Source organism: Lepisma saccharinum, chromosome 24 (assembly GCF_977018435.1).
Source record: "Lepisma saccharinum chromosome 24, izLepSacc3.1, whole genome shotgun sequence".
Classification (NCBI taxonomy): Eukaryota; Metazoa; Arthropoda; class Insecta; order Zygentoma; family Lepismatidae; genus Lepisma; species Lepisma saccharinum.
In genome coordinates this window covers 18,216,350-18,231,846 of record NC_139252.1, presented here as the reverse complement: position 1 = coordinate 18,231,846, position 15,497 = coordinate 18,216,350, and the positions used below count along the sequence as shown (strand labels likewise).

The window sequence follows — 15,497 nt, the reverse complement described above, 5'->3', positions numbered from 1 at the left end:
CCACCCCCACCCACCCCCACCCCCACCCACCCACATCCACCCCTACCCACATCCCCACCCACCCACATCCATACATATTTACTTCCCGGCACACTTCTATTGCATCATGTTGTGCAATATTAATTGATTAAATAGTTATGACATAATGTGATGATGTGGTGTTTTCTGATTGGTTTAAATAAGCAGGGCTCCTATTGGCTCTGTAAATCTATATAAGCCAGGGCACAGTGCAGATTCTTCACCATTGCTGGATCGGCAGTGGAACCCACAAGTGGGGGGCAGAACCTGAACAGGCTCCACCAAAGTATAGGAGAATTGAAGCATATAATTTGGCGGAATAACCCAAGTAAGGTCATAGAAACAATATACACTATTACAATAAAAACCAATTTTTGGCAAAAAGAGGGAAAGGGGGGGGGAAAGGGCCTGTGGCACGGCCAGTTCCACTGCACGGATCAATACTCGGGGCAGTTCCTCAAATTCCCGCACCGAGGAGCTGCGGCACGGCCAGTTCCACTGCACGGATCAATACTCGGGGCAGTTCCTCAAATTCCCGCACCGAGGAGCTGCGGCACGGCCAGTTCCACTGCACGGATCAATACTCGGGGCAGTTCCTCAAATTCCCGCACCGAGGAGCTGCGGCACGGCCAGTTCCACTGCACGGATCAATACTCGGGGCAGTTCCTCAAATTCCCGCACCGAGGAGCTGCGGCACGGCCAGTTCCTCTGCACGGATCAATACTCGGGGCAGTTCCTCAGATTCCCGCACCGAGGAGTTGTGGGATCAATATTCCCCGCCCGGGCAGTTCTATTTCCGCGCCGCGGAGTTGTGGGATCAATATTCGGGGCAGTTTCTCAGATTCCCGCCCCGCGGAGCTGTGGGATTAATACTCCCCGCCCGGGCAGTTCTATTCCTGCCAAAGTGGTTAATAAATACAATATCTCAAGAACTAATTAACATAGAGCTATGCAGTTTTTTTGTCTGCACTGAACCAAACTGATTAAGCATAGAATTTTGATTTGATTCCCAAGAAATATTATATAAATACCAAAGCCAAAAAATATTAACACACACACACACACACACACACATATATATATACACACACACACACAAATCACACTGCTGAACCCAACTTATATTTTTTATTCAGTATAAAGTTTTGAATTGAAGCCCAGGAAATATATATAATAAACAACAACAAAAATGCCAAATCAAAAACATTGTAATCAATGCAATAAAAATATATTTAGCTCTAATTGGGCCAGACACCAAAAGATTTGTAATCCAAACAAATGCAAAACTCCCACAAAAATTTGCCCCAAATGCAATAGAAAATACAGCATGCAATACTTCACATATACACATAAAGATACTTGTTCTGTACAGTCATCAATATTGCCCCCACAACCATCCACAACTGGTCTGAAAAGGAAGCATGAAGCACCTGTTAATGCTGGACCTGCAAAGCAGCCATGCTATGCACCTATCCATAGCAGTTTTAATGCCCAACTTAGGGATTATCGGTTTGTATCAGAGCCAAGATGTGGCATTAAGAATTTTTTGAACAGTGTAAATCCTGATGTGCAGGCAATTCTAAATGCACAAAATGGCTCTTATAAGCTCTCCCTCAAATTGTTTACACAATATAAGAAACCAAATGGCACAAAATTTACACAGCCCCACATAACAGAAACTGTACCTGTATATTCAAATGCAAATTCAGACAGAATAATAAGCAGTTTGATGGATCAATTGAATATTAAACACTCTGAATTTGCAGCAAAAGAGTCTGGATGGAGCCTATGCGGCTCTCCACACAAGTTATATGTTAATATTTCTGAATTCAGCCCATTACAAGGATCTACATATCTGCCATTACCTGACAATATTAAAAACAAAAGAGCCGTGGTTAATATTGAAAATACCGACCACAAATGCTTTTTGTGGTGTATATTAGCTGCTTTGTATCCAGTTTCAAGGCATCCTGAGAGAATAACTTATTACAAACAACATGAACATGATTTTGATGAAGCAATGAAGGGTTTAGAATATCCAATGTCTGTTCAGAATATTGATAAATTTGAAAAAAAGGCCAGGAATATCAATGGCAAACAATTATCTATTAATGTATTTATTTGTTCCACTGGCCGTGGCAATTGCTTGATAGAACCTCTCAGAATCAGTACATTTGATGATGATTCTGCTGTTCCGATTGATCTGCTCTTAATTAATTGTATCATTACACTCTGATACATAATCTTGAAGCTTTAGTGAGAAAGCAAATAGACAAATCCAATACAATATTCAAGTTGTGCAGAAGATGTTTAAGTGTATTTGATGGTAAAAAATAATAAAAGGGGTTTGTAAAGTGAATGCAGAAATTGCCAAAAACAAGTTAATTGAGCATCTGAAATACTGTGGGAACCATAAACCTGTTCATATGGTGATGCCTAATCCAAGTGAAAATTGCAAATTCAAAAAATTTGAAGCCTTGTTGGAACACCCAGCATATATTGTCTGTGATTTTGAATCAAACCCCAAACCTCTTGCATTCTGCAATCCAGATCCTGAAGAATCTTCAATTACACCATACCAGCTACATGAACCTTCCAGCTTTTGTTATGTGATTGTACAGGATGGTGTTGTTACTAAAAAAGATTCATACTTGGGGCCAGATGCCATCAAAATATTTGCACATAGAATAGAAAATGAGTGCCGTGACATAGCATCTAATATTTTGTTGAAATCAAAACCCATGTTGCCTTTAACAGAGAAACAGATTGAAGATTTCAACAATGCAGAAAAATGCCCGGTATGTGATTCTGAATTTTCAGATACAAATATCAAGGTGAAACACCATTCTCATACAGATGGTAAATTCAAAATGGCCCTGTGTAATAGCTGTAATATTAAGATCAAGAGACCAAAATTTGTCCCTATATTTTGCCATGGAGCATCCAATTATGATTTCCATCATTTGATCAGATATGAGGGGTTTGACAAGCAGAATTTAAATATTTTAGCTGAAAATGATGAAAAATATATATCCATAAGCAAAATAATTAAAGTTAATGGTGCTCCTATTCACATAAGATTTCTTGATTCTTACAGAATTTTATCTGCTAGCCTGGCCACACTGGCCACTCAATTATCTGATGATCAATTCAAAATCACACGTGCTTTGTTTCCAAATCAGGACCTGAAATTAATTAGGCGGAAGGGTGTATATCCATATGATTATGTTACAGATTTTTCTAAATTTGATGAATGTTCTTTGCCACCACAACAAGAGTTTTACAGCAAAATCAGAGGATCTGGAATCACTGATGATGATTATCACCATGCCCAATTGATGTGGAACAATTTAAAATGCCAGACATTTGGTGATTATCACATGGCTTATTTGAAACTTGATGTAACCCTCTTAGCTGATATATTGCAGGCATTCAGAAAATCATCAATGCAAAATTATGGACTGGACCCAATATATTTTTTCAGTGCCCCGGGTCTAGCATGGGATGCAATGTTTTTAAACACCAAAATGCCATTGGATCTGATCCAAGATCAGAACATGTATCTGTTTATGGAGGAAGGTATAAGAGGGGGGATGGTGCAATGTTCTCAGAGATATGCCAGAGCAAATAACAAATATATTCCTGATTATGATCCAGCACGGCCATCAAATTATATACAGTATGTAGATGCAAACAGCCTGTATGGCTATGCTATCATGCAAAAACTGCCATATGCAGGGCTTGAATGGGTTGAAGATTTTAATATTGAGGATCTTCAGGACTTTTCTGATCTCCCCCAATTCCTGAGGTTAAGTGCTCACCTGGCTCTAAACAGAAGAAATTGATGATGACACTGGAGCCAAAACAAGGCTATGTCATATATTACAAAAACCTCCAGTTCCTGATGAAACATGGTGTCAAGTGACCAAAGTTGGAAAAGTTTTGAGGTTCAGGCACTCAAGATGGTTGAAACCATACATTGATACAAACACAGAGCTTCGAACATCTGCAAAGAGCCAATTTGATAAGGCCTTGTTTAAATTGATGGTCAATTCTGTATATGGCAAAACAATTGAAAATGTCAGAAAACATACCGATGTTAAAGTAATTACTGACCCCAGCCTGAGCAAAAAATTGGTTGCAAAGCCTAATTTCAATTATAGAAGAATTTATGATGAAAATATGGCACTTTTCAACATGAAAAAAACAAAAATTAAGTTTGATAAACCTATTTATGTAGGGGCTGCAATATTGGAATTGGCCAAATTACATATGTTAATATTGTATTATGATGTGTTGAAACCTTTTTATGGTGATAATATAAAATTGATGTACATGGACACGGATAGTTTTGTTCTTGATATTAAAACAGAAAATGTTTATCAAGATATGGCACAGCCTGAATTGTTTAAATATTTTGATACCAGTGAATTGCCAGGCCATTTGAATATTCAACCCCACAACAAAAAGGTGCCCGGCAAGTTAAAAGATGAGACACTTGGTGATGTTATTGTGGAATTTGCTGGGTTAAGTGCCAAGATGTACAGTTTTAAAACATGTAGTGGTGTTGCTGCTAAAAAGGCCAAGGGTATTGGCAAAGTAGCTGTGGAAAAAGAGCTTGAATTTGAAGATTATAAAAATTGCCTCAAATCCCAGAGTTTAATCAAAACATCAGAATCCAGAATTCAGAGTGTGGATCACTTATTGACTTCAAATGTTGTAAGAAAAGTGGCTCTGGACCCACATGATGATAAGAGATGCATTTTGTCATGTGGCATACATACTCTACCATGGGGTCATTGTGATTTGAAAAATGGGGATCAATGCACAAGCACAGAGCATGATTTGAAATAAATAAACATGCCTATGAACTTATTTGGGTTTAAAAAACAAGGTATTATGGACCTGCCGACACCACAACCCTCTTCTGATATGCAGTCTAAACTGAGTGCCTTGTTAATTTATCATCTGAACAGCATATTTACAGATATTGATGATGAAACAGGCAAAATATTGTACATATTTAACAACAATTTAAATCATTACCAATTACCTGTAGGTGGGCAATTGCAATTTATTACAACCCCTGAGGGTGATGTTAAAATTTCAGTAGGGAAAAATATTTATAGAATTAAGCACTCAAACATGATTTCTGGCACTGTATATACTGTTTCTGCTGGTGACTGCTTATATATTGAAGTCCCTGGATCTTATGATAAGCTTATACCCTTTTTTATAGAATTAAGAATCAGATACTCTATAATAAATAACTACTAAACAAAATGCCTAATGATATTTTTGGCCATACAAGACATGAAGATCACAGTGATGAGATTCTGATGCTTGATGTCAGAGTCAAGAAATTAAGAAGTGATTTACAAGCTTTACAAACCACACTCAATGCCAGTCTTCAATTAGAAGTTACAAACTTACAATCACAATGCATGGACCCTCTTCTTAAAATTGATTCTGAACTCAAATTGCTGCTTCAGAAATATACTGACCTGGCCACATTGGATAATTTTCAAAGTTTGGAAGAAGCTGTTGCAGCTCTTCAAGCCAAATTTAAGACCCAGGCCACCAATTCTGAGCAATTGAAACAACAATTGGAAGAGCAAATAAATAATGTCCAGACACAACTCCAAACAATTGTCAAAAGCATAAAATCACAAGAAGATTTTGATCTAGTGATTTCCACTCTAAAGGAACAGATTCAGTCACTCCAAATACCTAATCTGGACCCTCTGAACAATGCCATAGCCGAGGTTAAAGAAAAAATTGAGACACTTGAAAATTTTATGAACAACTTGCCCTCTTCTGATGCTTTGAATGCAATAACTCGCAGTGTAGCAAATATTAAGCTGCAACTTGAAACATATGAAGATTTTGGAAAAATTCAAAGTTCCATAACCCATCTTGAAGGTACAATAGCAGCAGTGCAAAGTGATTTGGCAAATGTACTAGAATCCAGATTGCCCGGTATTGTAGATACCCTTGTCAGTGTCCAGCAACAAATCACAAAGCTTGAAAACCTCAACACTGAATCTGAACTATCTCATTTTCATCACTTGATAGATGATATCCAAACAAAACTTGAAATTTTACAACAATCCACACCCTCTCAGGCAGATATAGCCCTGCTCCAAGATGCCATGCAAAATGTGACTCATGCTTCTGAATTAAATGATGTGAAATTGGCACTTGAATTTTTGCAAAATACAGTATCAAATCTTCCTACATCACAGGAACTTAAAAATATAAAGAGGGCAGTGAATCGCATATTGAAATCAGAAGATATCAAGAATATCCAGGCAGAGATCAAACATCTCACTCAGACAGTGGCCACTCTACCAACCAATCAACATATTAATGAACTGCATGCCCTGTTTGAGGATATCAGAAGACAGATCCATGATCTTACAGCTCAAAATTCAAAATTGGCAATTGTTGAAAATTTGCAACAAATTGTAGCTAATATCAAGCAGCAGCTAGGGACCATGGAATCCAATCAAGCAAATGCTCTGTCTGTTTTTGCCACCCAGCTACAAGAAATTGTGCAACAATACAAAAAACTTGTTGTGGACATAAAAATCAAGCCAGGCCATGATGATGTTGTTAGGACCATCAATGAGCATCTTGAATCTGTAACAAGCAGATTGCTCACAGCAGAAAAGGAAATAACAGGCATAATCGAGAATCCAAAACATTCAGTAATTCTTGAATTGTACAGCATCCCCAACAAAGAATATGATTCTCCATTTACACCAGGTGGCAAAATATATATGCTGTCCCCTGCACAATTTTATTACCAATTTTTTGTTGGGGGCACATTGAGACCAATCAAGATCAAATATTGGCTACAGCCACAGGCACACCACTACCCCACCTTATCAATAACAAATGCTGATAACAAAGTAAAAATCACCAGTCTAGAATTAGAGGATTTTACAGATCCCAATACATTAGAAACAGCCTATACTGAAGATGATGGCTCTTTGGAATTTAAAATACATATTGGAGACAAATTATATTTAGAAAATCCTGCAGTCTCAGCTGCTGAACACCCCATAGTTGCAATATTCTTGTTTACATATTATGTCTAGAGAAATTATTGTTGATGAATTACACAGACAGGCCAGACATAATTTTAAGAGACTCCCAGTAGTCACAAAAAGCATAGATGATTTATGGCAAAGCGACTTGATTGAAATGGCAAGTGGGCAGTTGAAAAACTTAGACAAAATCAACAAGAGATACAAATATCTTCTCACTATCATAGATACATTTTCAAAATTTGCTTGGGCTGTGCCACTCAAATCCAAGACTGGAAAATGTGTTACAGAAGCCCTCAGGATAATCATTAATCAGAGTGGAAGATCCCCGCGCTATTTGCAAACAGATAATGGCAAAGAATTTTATAATTCAGTGTTTCAACAATTTATTAAAAGCCAGGCAATAAAACATTACTCGAGTTACAGTGATCTCAAAGCCTCAATTGTAGAGAGATTCAACAGAACCTTAAAAAATCTTATGTATAAACAATTTACACTGCAGGGTAATTATAAATGGATTAATATTCTTCCAGAACTTCTACATAAATATAACAACTCGGTCCATTCCACAATCAACATGAAACCCTATGAAGTAACTTCATCTGATGAGCAAAAATTGATCAGCACTGTTTATTATCCTAGATATCAGCCAACAACAAGAAAGGCCAAATACAAGATTCGTGATCAAGTAAGAATCAGCAAATATAAGCACTTGTTCAAGAGAGGCTTTACAAGAAACTGGAGCACTGAATTATTTACAGTGGTTCAGGTTAAACCCGGGACCCTTAACACATATATAATAAAGGATCACCGAGGAGAATTCTCAAAGGCCGGTTCTATGAACAAGAGCTCAGCAAAACTAAACAGCCTGACACATATCTCATAGAAAGAATTATCCGCAGAAAAGGCAACAAGTTATTTGTCAAATGGCTAGGACTTCCAGAACACAGCTGGATCGATGCAAACAAAATAATAATATGAGCACCTGGGATGTTATAAAAAGGCTGCCAGAACCTGAACAACAGAATAAGAGAAATGGCAAATTGCTACCTGATAATATTAGGTGTCTTATTGTTGGGCCATCTGCTTGTGGTAAAACTACACTAATGGTTGATAATTTTTTATTGGCACCCAACTGGTTAGACTGGAAAAACAGGCACTTGTATGTTTTTTCTAAGAGCTTGGAACAATTAAAATATCAGCAGCTGATGAAGCTATATGATGGATTGGATATTGCCACTTTTGAACCAGATGTTAAGCCACTTCATGAATGTCTCGATAATTCTGTTGTTGCGTTTGATGATATTATATTGGATAATCAAAACAAGGTTAGAAATTTCTTTACACAGGGCCGGCACAAAAACATTGATTGCTTCTACCTGGCACAGACTTTTTCAAAAATACCCAAGCAGCTGATCCGGGACAATAGCAATTTTATTTGTGTGTTTCATCAGGATCATACCAACCTCAAACACATACATGATGAATATGTAGGTGGGGACCTGAGCTACAATAATTTTTCCAAGATTTGCAGCAAGTGCTGGAACCAGGACAGTTATGGGTTTGTCACAATTGATATGACAAGAACACCCAATAGTGGCAAATACAGAAATAAAATCAACAATTTTCTAGACATTGAAACATATATAAATAAACATGAAAAGGCCAATCAATGATGATCTTAAGTTAAGAGATTATCTTGTAAAAAGATTTAAGGGATGGAAATCAGAGAACCGTGGAATTTATGAAAAACACAAACAAACAGAACAGCCTGTAATTGATGCTATTAATAATTTAGGTAAGAATATCAAAACTGTTACAGAGCAAAATCAAAATTTGCTCACAGAGCTTGTACCTGTAGCTGCAAGGAACATATTAGATTATCCATTCACCCCACTTTCCAGTATTCATACACCTAGTCCTATTGCTCCTAGAAGAATTGAGGCTAGTCAGGATCCTATTGAATTGGGGCTTCTTGCTCAAAAATATTTAACCACACCTAAAGACAATAAAGATGAGGTGTTTGGCTTATATGCTGACACAGAGCTTGATGGCAGCATCATACATAGAATTGGCAATTTCAGAGTAACATTTATGGGAGATGATATAATTGTATATTCAGAATCTCGACTTGGAGAAAAAGGTGCTTTTGTTAAATATGCCGGAACACCTGGATTGTGGGAACTCATGACCAGGAAAAGGCCTGGCAGCTATACAGATCAAGATTATGAGGATTACAAAGAAATATTAATAAAATCAGATGCTCTATACCAGAACAATGATCCCACACAAAAAAGAGTCAAGTCGAGCAGTGGGGCAAAATACAACAATTTAATCAAGCCCATATGGTCACAAATTAAGACTGGCAGTGGAATCAAACAATACAACACCCTGCCTAAAGAATTTGTATGGGTTGATGATGTCAGGAAACTTGTAGATAGGTTATTGGTGATAGCTGGGGAGGAAAATGCTGGGAACAACAATTTTTACAATGAAAAGGTTGGAATTATGGACATGATAAGCACCAAATTGTCTAATTTTATAGTGAATGACACTAAGGGGATTGGATATCTTATAAAAATTATTAATACTCTACCACCTAAATTTTGGAATATTTCTGAGGGTCGGGGCCTTGTTAATGACATTATAAACAAGCTGCCATTTGAACTACATATTCCAGGCTATCAATATTGTGGTCCAGGCACAAAATTGGATCATAGATTAAACAGAGGGGATCCTGGTGTTAATCCCTTAGATGCTGCTTGTAGAGACCATGATATTGCATACAACACACATTCTGATCTTGACAAGAGACATGTTGCAGACAAGAAATTAGAAGAGGCTGCATTTGGCAGATTTGTAAGCAAAGATGCTTCTTTGAGTGAAAAAATAGCAGCATTGGGAACCACCATAGCTATGAGCACCAAACAAAAATTGGGGTGGGGGTTGTGAATATGTATATAATAAACCTATAATGAAGGCCAAGGGTGTTATGTATCAAATACCTTATGCAGGTCTCAAATCTCTTAAAACTATTGACAGTCTTTTGACCAAAAAGCAGCGCAAGAAAAACAATTCTTGTATTGCAAAGGGGCATGGTATGAAATTGGTGCTTAGTACCCCCCCAATTAAAAAAATTACAGCAATCAAGAAAAAAATCACATGTGGGGGGATTTATATTTACCATCCCTGCCATCTTAGCTGCTCTCGGGGCTGTGGGGAGCTTGGCTGGGGGATCAGCTGCCATAGCAAAAACAGTAATAGATGCCAAGAAAAATAGGGCAGAATTAGATGAGCAGAGGCGCCATAACCTGGCAATGGAGAAACAGGGCAAAGGTGTTAAAAGAGCCATGAATAAGTTTAAAAAAAACAAGAGCCGCTTACAAACCAAGATATTGAAGCTTTAATCAAGCCACTGGGCATCAAACATTTTAGAGGTGTGTACATGTCTGATTCTTTACCAGAACAACCACTCAACAAAGAGTGTGGCATTGTTAATTTGGATGAGTACAAAAATCAGGGCACTCACTGGATCTGCTATCTTAAATATTTAAAAGATGAGGCATTTGTATTTGATTCATTTGGAGGTGTTCCACCTGAAAATTTAATAAAATATTTAAATTCAGCTAATCTTTATTACAATAATGCCCGTGTTCAAAACTTCAAAGATGTTAATTGCGGACATCTGTGTTTATCTGTTCTTAGATATATGTCTCAAATAAATAAACCATCAATTGAAGATTTTCAAAAAGCCTTGTGGTATCTGAAACATCATGGGGGTATTTCATCTCACCAGCCAAAATTCAATATTGAAACTCAAATTGCATGATGACATAGTGTATCCCAAAACAATAGCTCTCAGAGCATTTTATGGCATGTACCTAATCCCTAATATTACACACCACAACAACACAATTGCAGTAGGGGATGAAAAAATTGTCATCACTCCAGGGCAATATAATCTATCCACTCTAAATGCTCAATTACCCAGAGGTGTAGTGTTAAGTCAAAATTCTGTCACTCACAGAGTAGAAATTGTATCTGCTACAGAAACAATAGATCTGGGTACTATAGGAGAGCTGTTAGGCTTTGAGAACAACACAAAACTTGAACCAGCCATCAAACACACTGCTATGAATATACCTAAATTCTTAGCCATAGAGACTCTAAATATTCACTGTAATGTGGCTGAGGGTATGATCACCAAATCAAATGGCATAGGCACTCACAAACAAACCGGCATTATTGCAACATTCAAACCTAATTCTGAATTTATGGAGCCTATTATCTACAATCCATCCCCAACATTATATTTTCCTGTGTGTCATAATAGAATAGATAATATTGAATTGATGGTCACTAATGAAAAAGAAGAATTAGTTGATTTTGCTGGAGCCACAACAACTGCAATCATAGAGATTAATATTTAAATAAAAATACATACAAGAAGAAAATGGAAAATATTGAGAGTTATGTGCTACAATCATTTCCCCCAAACAGGAGGACATTTGCAAATTTAAATCAACCCAACACAGAGGTTGAGGTTGATCTTGATGTAGGGGATGGATTTATACACCCCCACAGAGCAGATTTATACATCAAATTTGATGTTGTAAAGCTCGATGGTACCGATTATCCGGCAAATTCTAATATAAGACTTGTAGATAATTTTGTGCCACATCTCTTCTCTGAAATTGAGATCAGAAAGCATGGCGTTGTTATAAACAGAGTGGATTATCCCGGCATTACCTCCACAGCTTTGGCCACACTAAAATTATCCAAAACCGAGGCTTCATACTACAAAATCGGTGGATTTGAGGCTGGTGACAAGATATTATCTAAAAACCACACAGTGCTGTTCCCCATGCGCCTATTGCCAGGATTCTTCTCAGATTTCAAAGATATTATGTGGAAGGGTGGGTTAAGAATCACATTTAGAAGAGCTGCAAATGATAACAATGCTTTGATGAGGTACAGTACAATAAACCCCACAGGAGAAGCTCTGCCTAATACCCTACCTGATGCAGGCAAATGCATTATTCAGACTATGGAGTTAAGAATCGCTGTTGTTGAATATGAGGCCAGTTATGCTCTTAAATCCAAAGCAGATATAATAAAAAATCCACAGATTCCTTTGCAATTTTATACATATCAATGTGTACAGAAGCCCGCATCTGGTTCTTATTATGAATTTGATGCCACAAATTCATTCTCCAGTATTCAATATGACATGCCTGATTTTGTAGTGGTATTGTTTCAGACTGGGAGACACAACAATCAGGAAAAAAATTCAAGTAAATTTGATAGCTGCAACATCAAGAACATATATCTTAAAAATGGCAGAAATGAGGTATTTCCTAGAGAAAATTATAATTTAGACATGTCCAAGGATGATTTCCTCAAATTATATGAGGCATTTACATCATACAAAAGGGTCACTACTGGCAATACTGACATGTATTACACACCAGATGAATTCAAAGCACAGAGACCCATGTTTGTAATCAACACTTCAAAAAGGAAACAGGTTGTGGTGAATGACAGAACAAATATTAAAATTATCTATGAATTTCATGAGGCATTACCTGATGACACTATATGTAGTGTTATTCTCATAGGTGAAAAATCATATGTTTATGATGTAAGAAATGAGAGAGTCACGGAGCAATTCTAGAGGGTCTCTGCATATTGCATTGTTTTAATATTAGATAAACAAATTGAACTTAAACCAGAAGTAAATATGTGTGTATGTGTGTGTGTATATGTATGTATGTGTGTGTGTCTTGGCCTAGTTTTAAGTGTGGCCAAAAAAAATATCAAGAGGGGCATATTTTTGACAAGTTTATGGACAACAATCTCACAGAAGTGCCTTTTATAAGTGTATGCAAATCAATCTGAGGGGGCTCTTCCTTTCTCATGGAATCCATGAGGGCTTTTTTACAAAAATCTTGGATTAGACAGGGTTCCACACTTGAGCAAAAAGCTCATATGGGCATGTTGAGCTTGTTTTAAGTGTAGGCAATTCTGCTTGAGGGGGGCTCTTCCTTTCTTGGGTTTATAATAGGTACTTTCCCACTACTGGTAAGGTAATAATTTGTGGGAAAGACGGAAAACAATTATTTTTCAATTGTATTTAATGTAAAAAGGGAAGAAAATAAGTCAATATTGCATTTCCAATTTAATGTCGCTATTGAATTTGTTTATGTAAACTATCTTGAAACAGACATTACTTACACAGTTTATTATCATGAAAATAGACAATGATACTTTTAGTATTTCTACAATATTTGAGCACGTACACACATAACTTTGTGTTCTAAACTTTTCAAATAAGCGACATTTGCAAATACATTAAGAGCATCGAAGAACCTCAAACATGAGAGCACACAAAACGTGGCCACAGGTCACGTCGAAAGTGTGCAAGCCATATTTCTTATGAATTATTTTATAGTTTTATTTCAGGTATTACAGTGTTAGGATTTCCAGCTGAAATGTATGTTTACGGAACACAGTATGGGATTTCTGTCATTTCGGCTGTTGGAATTTCCCTGACTATAGCTACAGTCTACCTGCCTGTGTTCTATACACTCAACTTAAACTCATCTTATGAGGTATGTGAACCCAAAAGGAGACATATGTAATAGAAGTACAAATAATAATGTAATGATTAAAACTATACATGACAAAAAAGAACATATATTTTGTCTTTAAGATGTTAAATTGAAGGATTGTACGTATTTTGGTGTTTGTACATACTTAGTTACAGTATTTTAACGGGCAAATCACTGCATGAAGAATATTTAAAAAAATAGAAAGTTATCTTAAGTAACTTTAATGTGGGTTGGTGATTGCCTGCATACCATTCTGTGATTCATTATCCACAATAGCCACAATCTTCCACAACCATTGTAAATATGGTAAGATGTTTTTAAAAAATGTCACATTTACCCCCTATGCGAATTAAGGCTTTTGCTTTGGGGGGATGTCCACTCAGTGGCGTATTCGGGATGTCATTTTGGGAGGTAGGTTTCTTTATTTTCCTTTCTTTTTTCTTTTGATATGCAAATTTGAATATATGTTATATATGTTATCAATCAGTTCTAACCAATTATACGTAATTTCGAAACACTTTGTATATTTACATTAAGAAAACCCAAACTGATACATGAAAGGAGCTTTCGAAATAATAACACGGAAAACATCACCAAATTTCTATTGCCAAGTTCAAACTTAACGTAACTACGAGTTTCTTGTGAACACATGGCTGACACTATGTCATGAAAACTTAAGTGGAAAACAGCTTGCAGTTGTCTCGGCTGGGTGAGGTTGTTCTGTGTCAGAATGGTGTCCTTTAATCCACAAGGCTGTACACTTTTCTTTGATGACTGGATCATTAATGGTCACGAATGATTTTCAATTGCGTTGTTTACATTAGTTAAGAAAAGCTATGAAATGCTTTCAATTCAATTTTCTTTGACGTGGGTACGAACATTCCTGGAAGAGATAAAAATAATTCTCTTTTGCCGGAGATAAACATTTTTGGAGCGAGGAGTCTTTCCCGTTAATTAGCACACTGCATTTACCTCTAAAAAAATTCAAATGTACATTATTAAAAAAGGATGCTGTTAGGTTGTAATGTTGATCAAAGAGAATCAACTTCATACATGCACTTGCTGTACGGAGAGAGAACTTTTTTGGTACGTTTTCACAATTATTTGCGCCACGTCACATAATTTTTTTCATGCATGTACACGAATAATCATCACGGAACATATCTTCAGCACTGAGGCACAACACAATATTCACAAAAATAATTTGTTTCAACCAGATATCAACAGCTATATAAAACTTTTACGTCTTGTAGAAACCTGGTAAAATTTTCAACATTTCCATTCTTAATTTCATCATTTCATCATAATTGCAGGGATACTATTTAAACATGCAATCTGTCATATATACTGTATACTCTAGTTACCTTTTAAGTAGGGATGTGACGAAGCTGAAAATTTACCGATGCCGATGTACTCACCGATAATTTTTGGAACCGATACCGATTGCGATATATAACCGATTCCGATACATAAATTATTAAACAGAAATGGGATGTTATTTTCTGCATGACAAAACTAATTTGGTATGTACATTTCTATTGCATATCATATGTATATACATATGTATTCTCAAGAGATGCGAATGTACATTTGCATCTACAAAAGGTTATGTGAACCTAGAGATTTAACATTAGTACACAAGCAGTTCTTTGAAATGTAAAATGAATTCCTGTTCTGCCAGATTCAACTTCAGAAATACGAGATTTGGATGCACTTCAGGAAGTAACCTACTTCTTCTCTTATCTCAAATCTGTTCAGCAACACTGAACACTCAATCGCTGAATACTGATGCAGCAGGTTTGCTCAAGTATTTTCT

General features: G+C 36.6%; 1 protein-coding gene across 1 annotated transcript in view; it reads left to right on the top strand.

Annotated features, from left to right (window-relative positions):
* The window catches only part of LOC145978436 (sodium-coupled monocarboxylate transporter 2-like), a 107,651-nt gene that overhangs the window by 20,390 nt on the left and 71,764 nt on the right, over nt 1–15,497 (top strand). Inside the window, exon 3 of the mRNA XM_083111076.1 lies at nt 13,522–13,681. Coding sequence (XP_082967202.1) covers nt 13,522–13,681 — 160 coding nt within the window. The remainder of the gene's footprint in view (nt 1–13,521; nt 13,682–15,497) is intronic.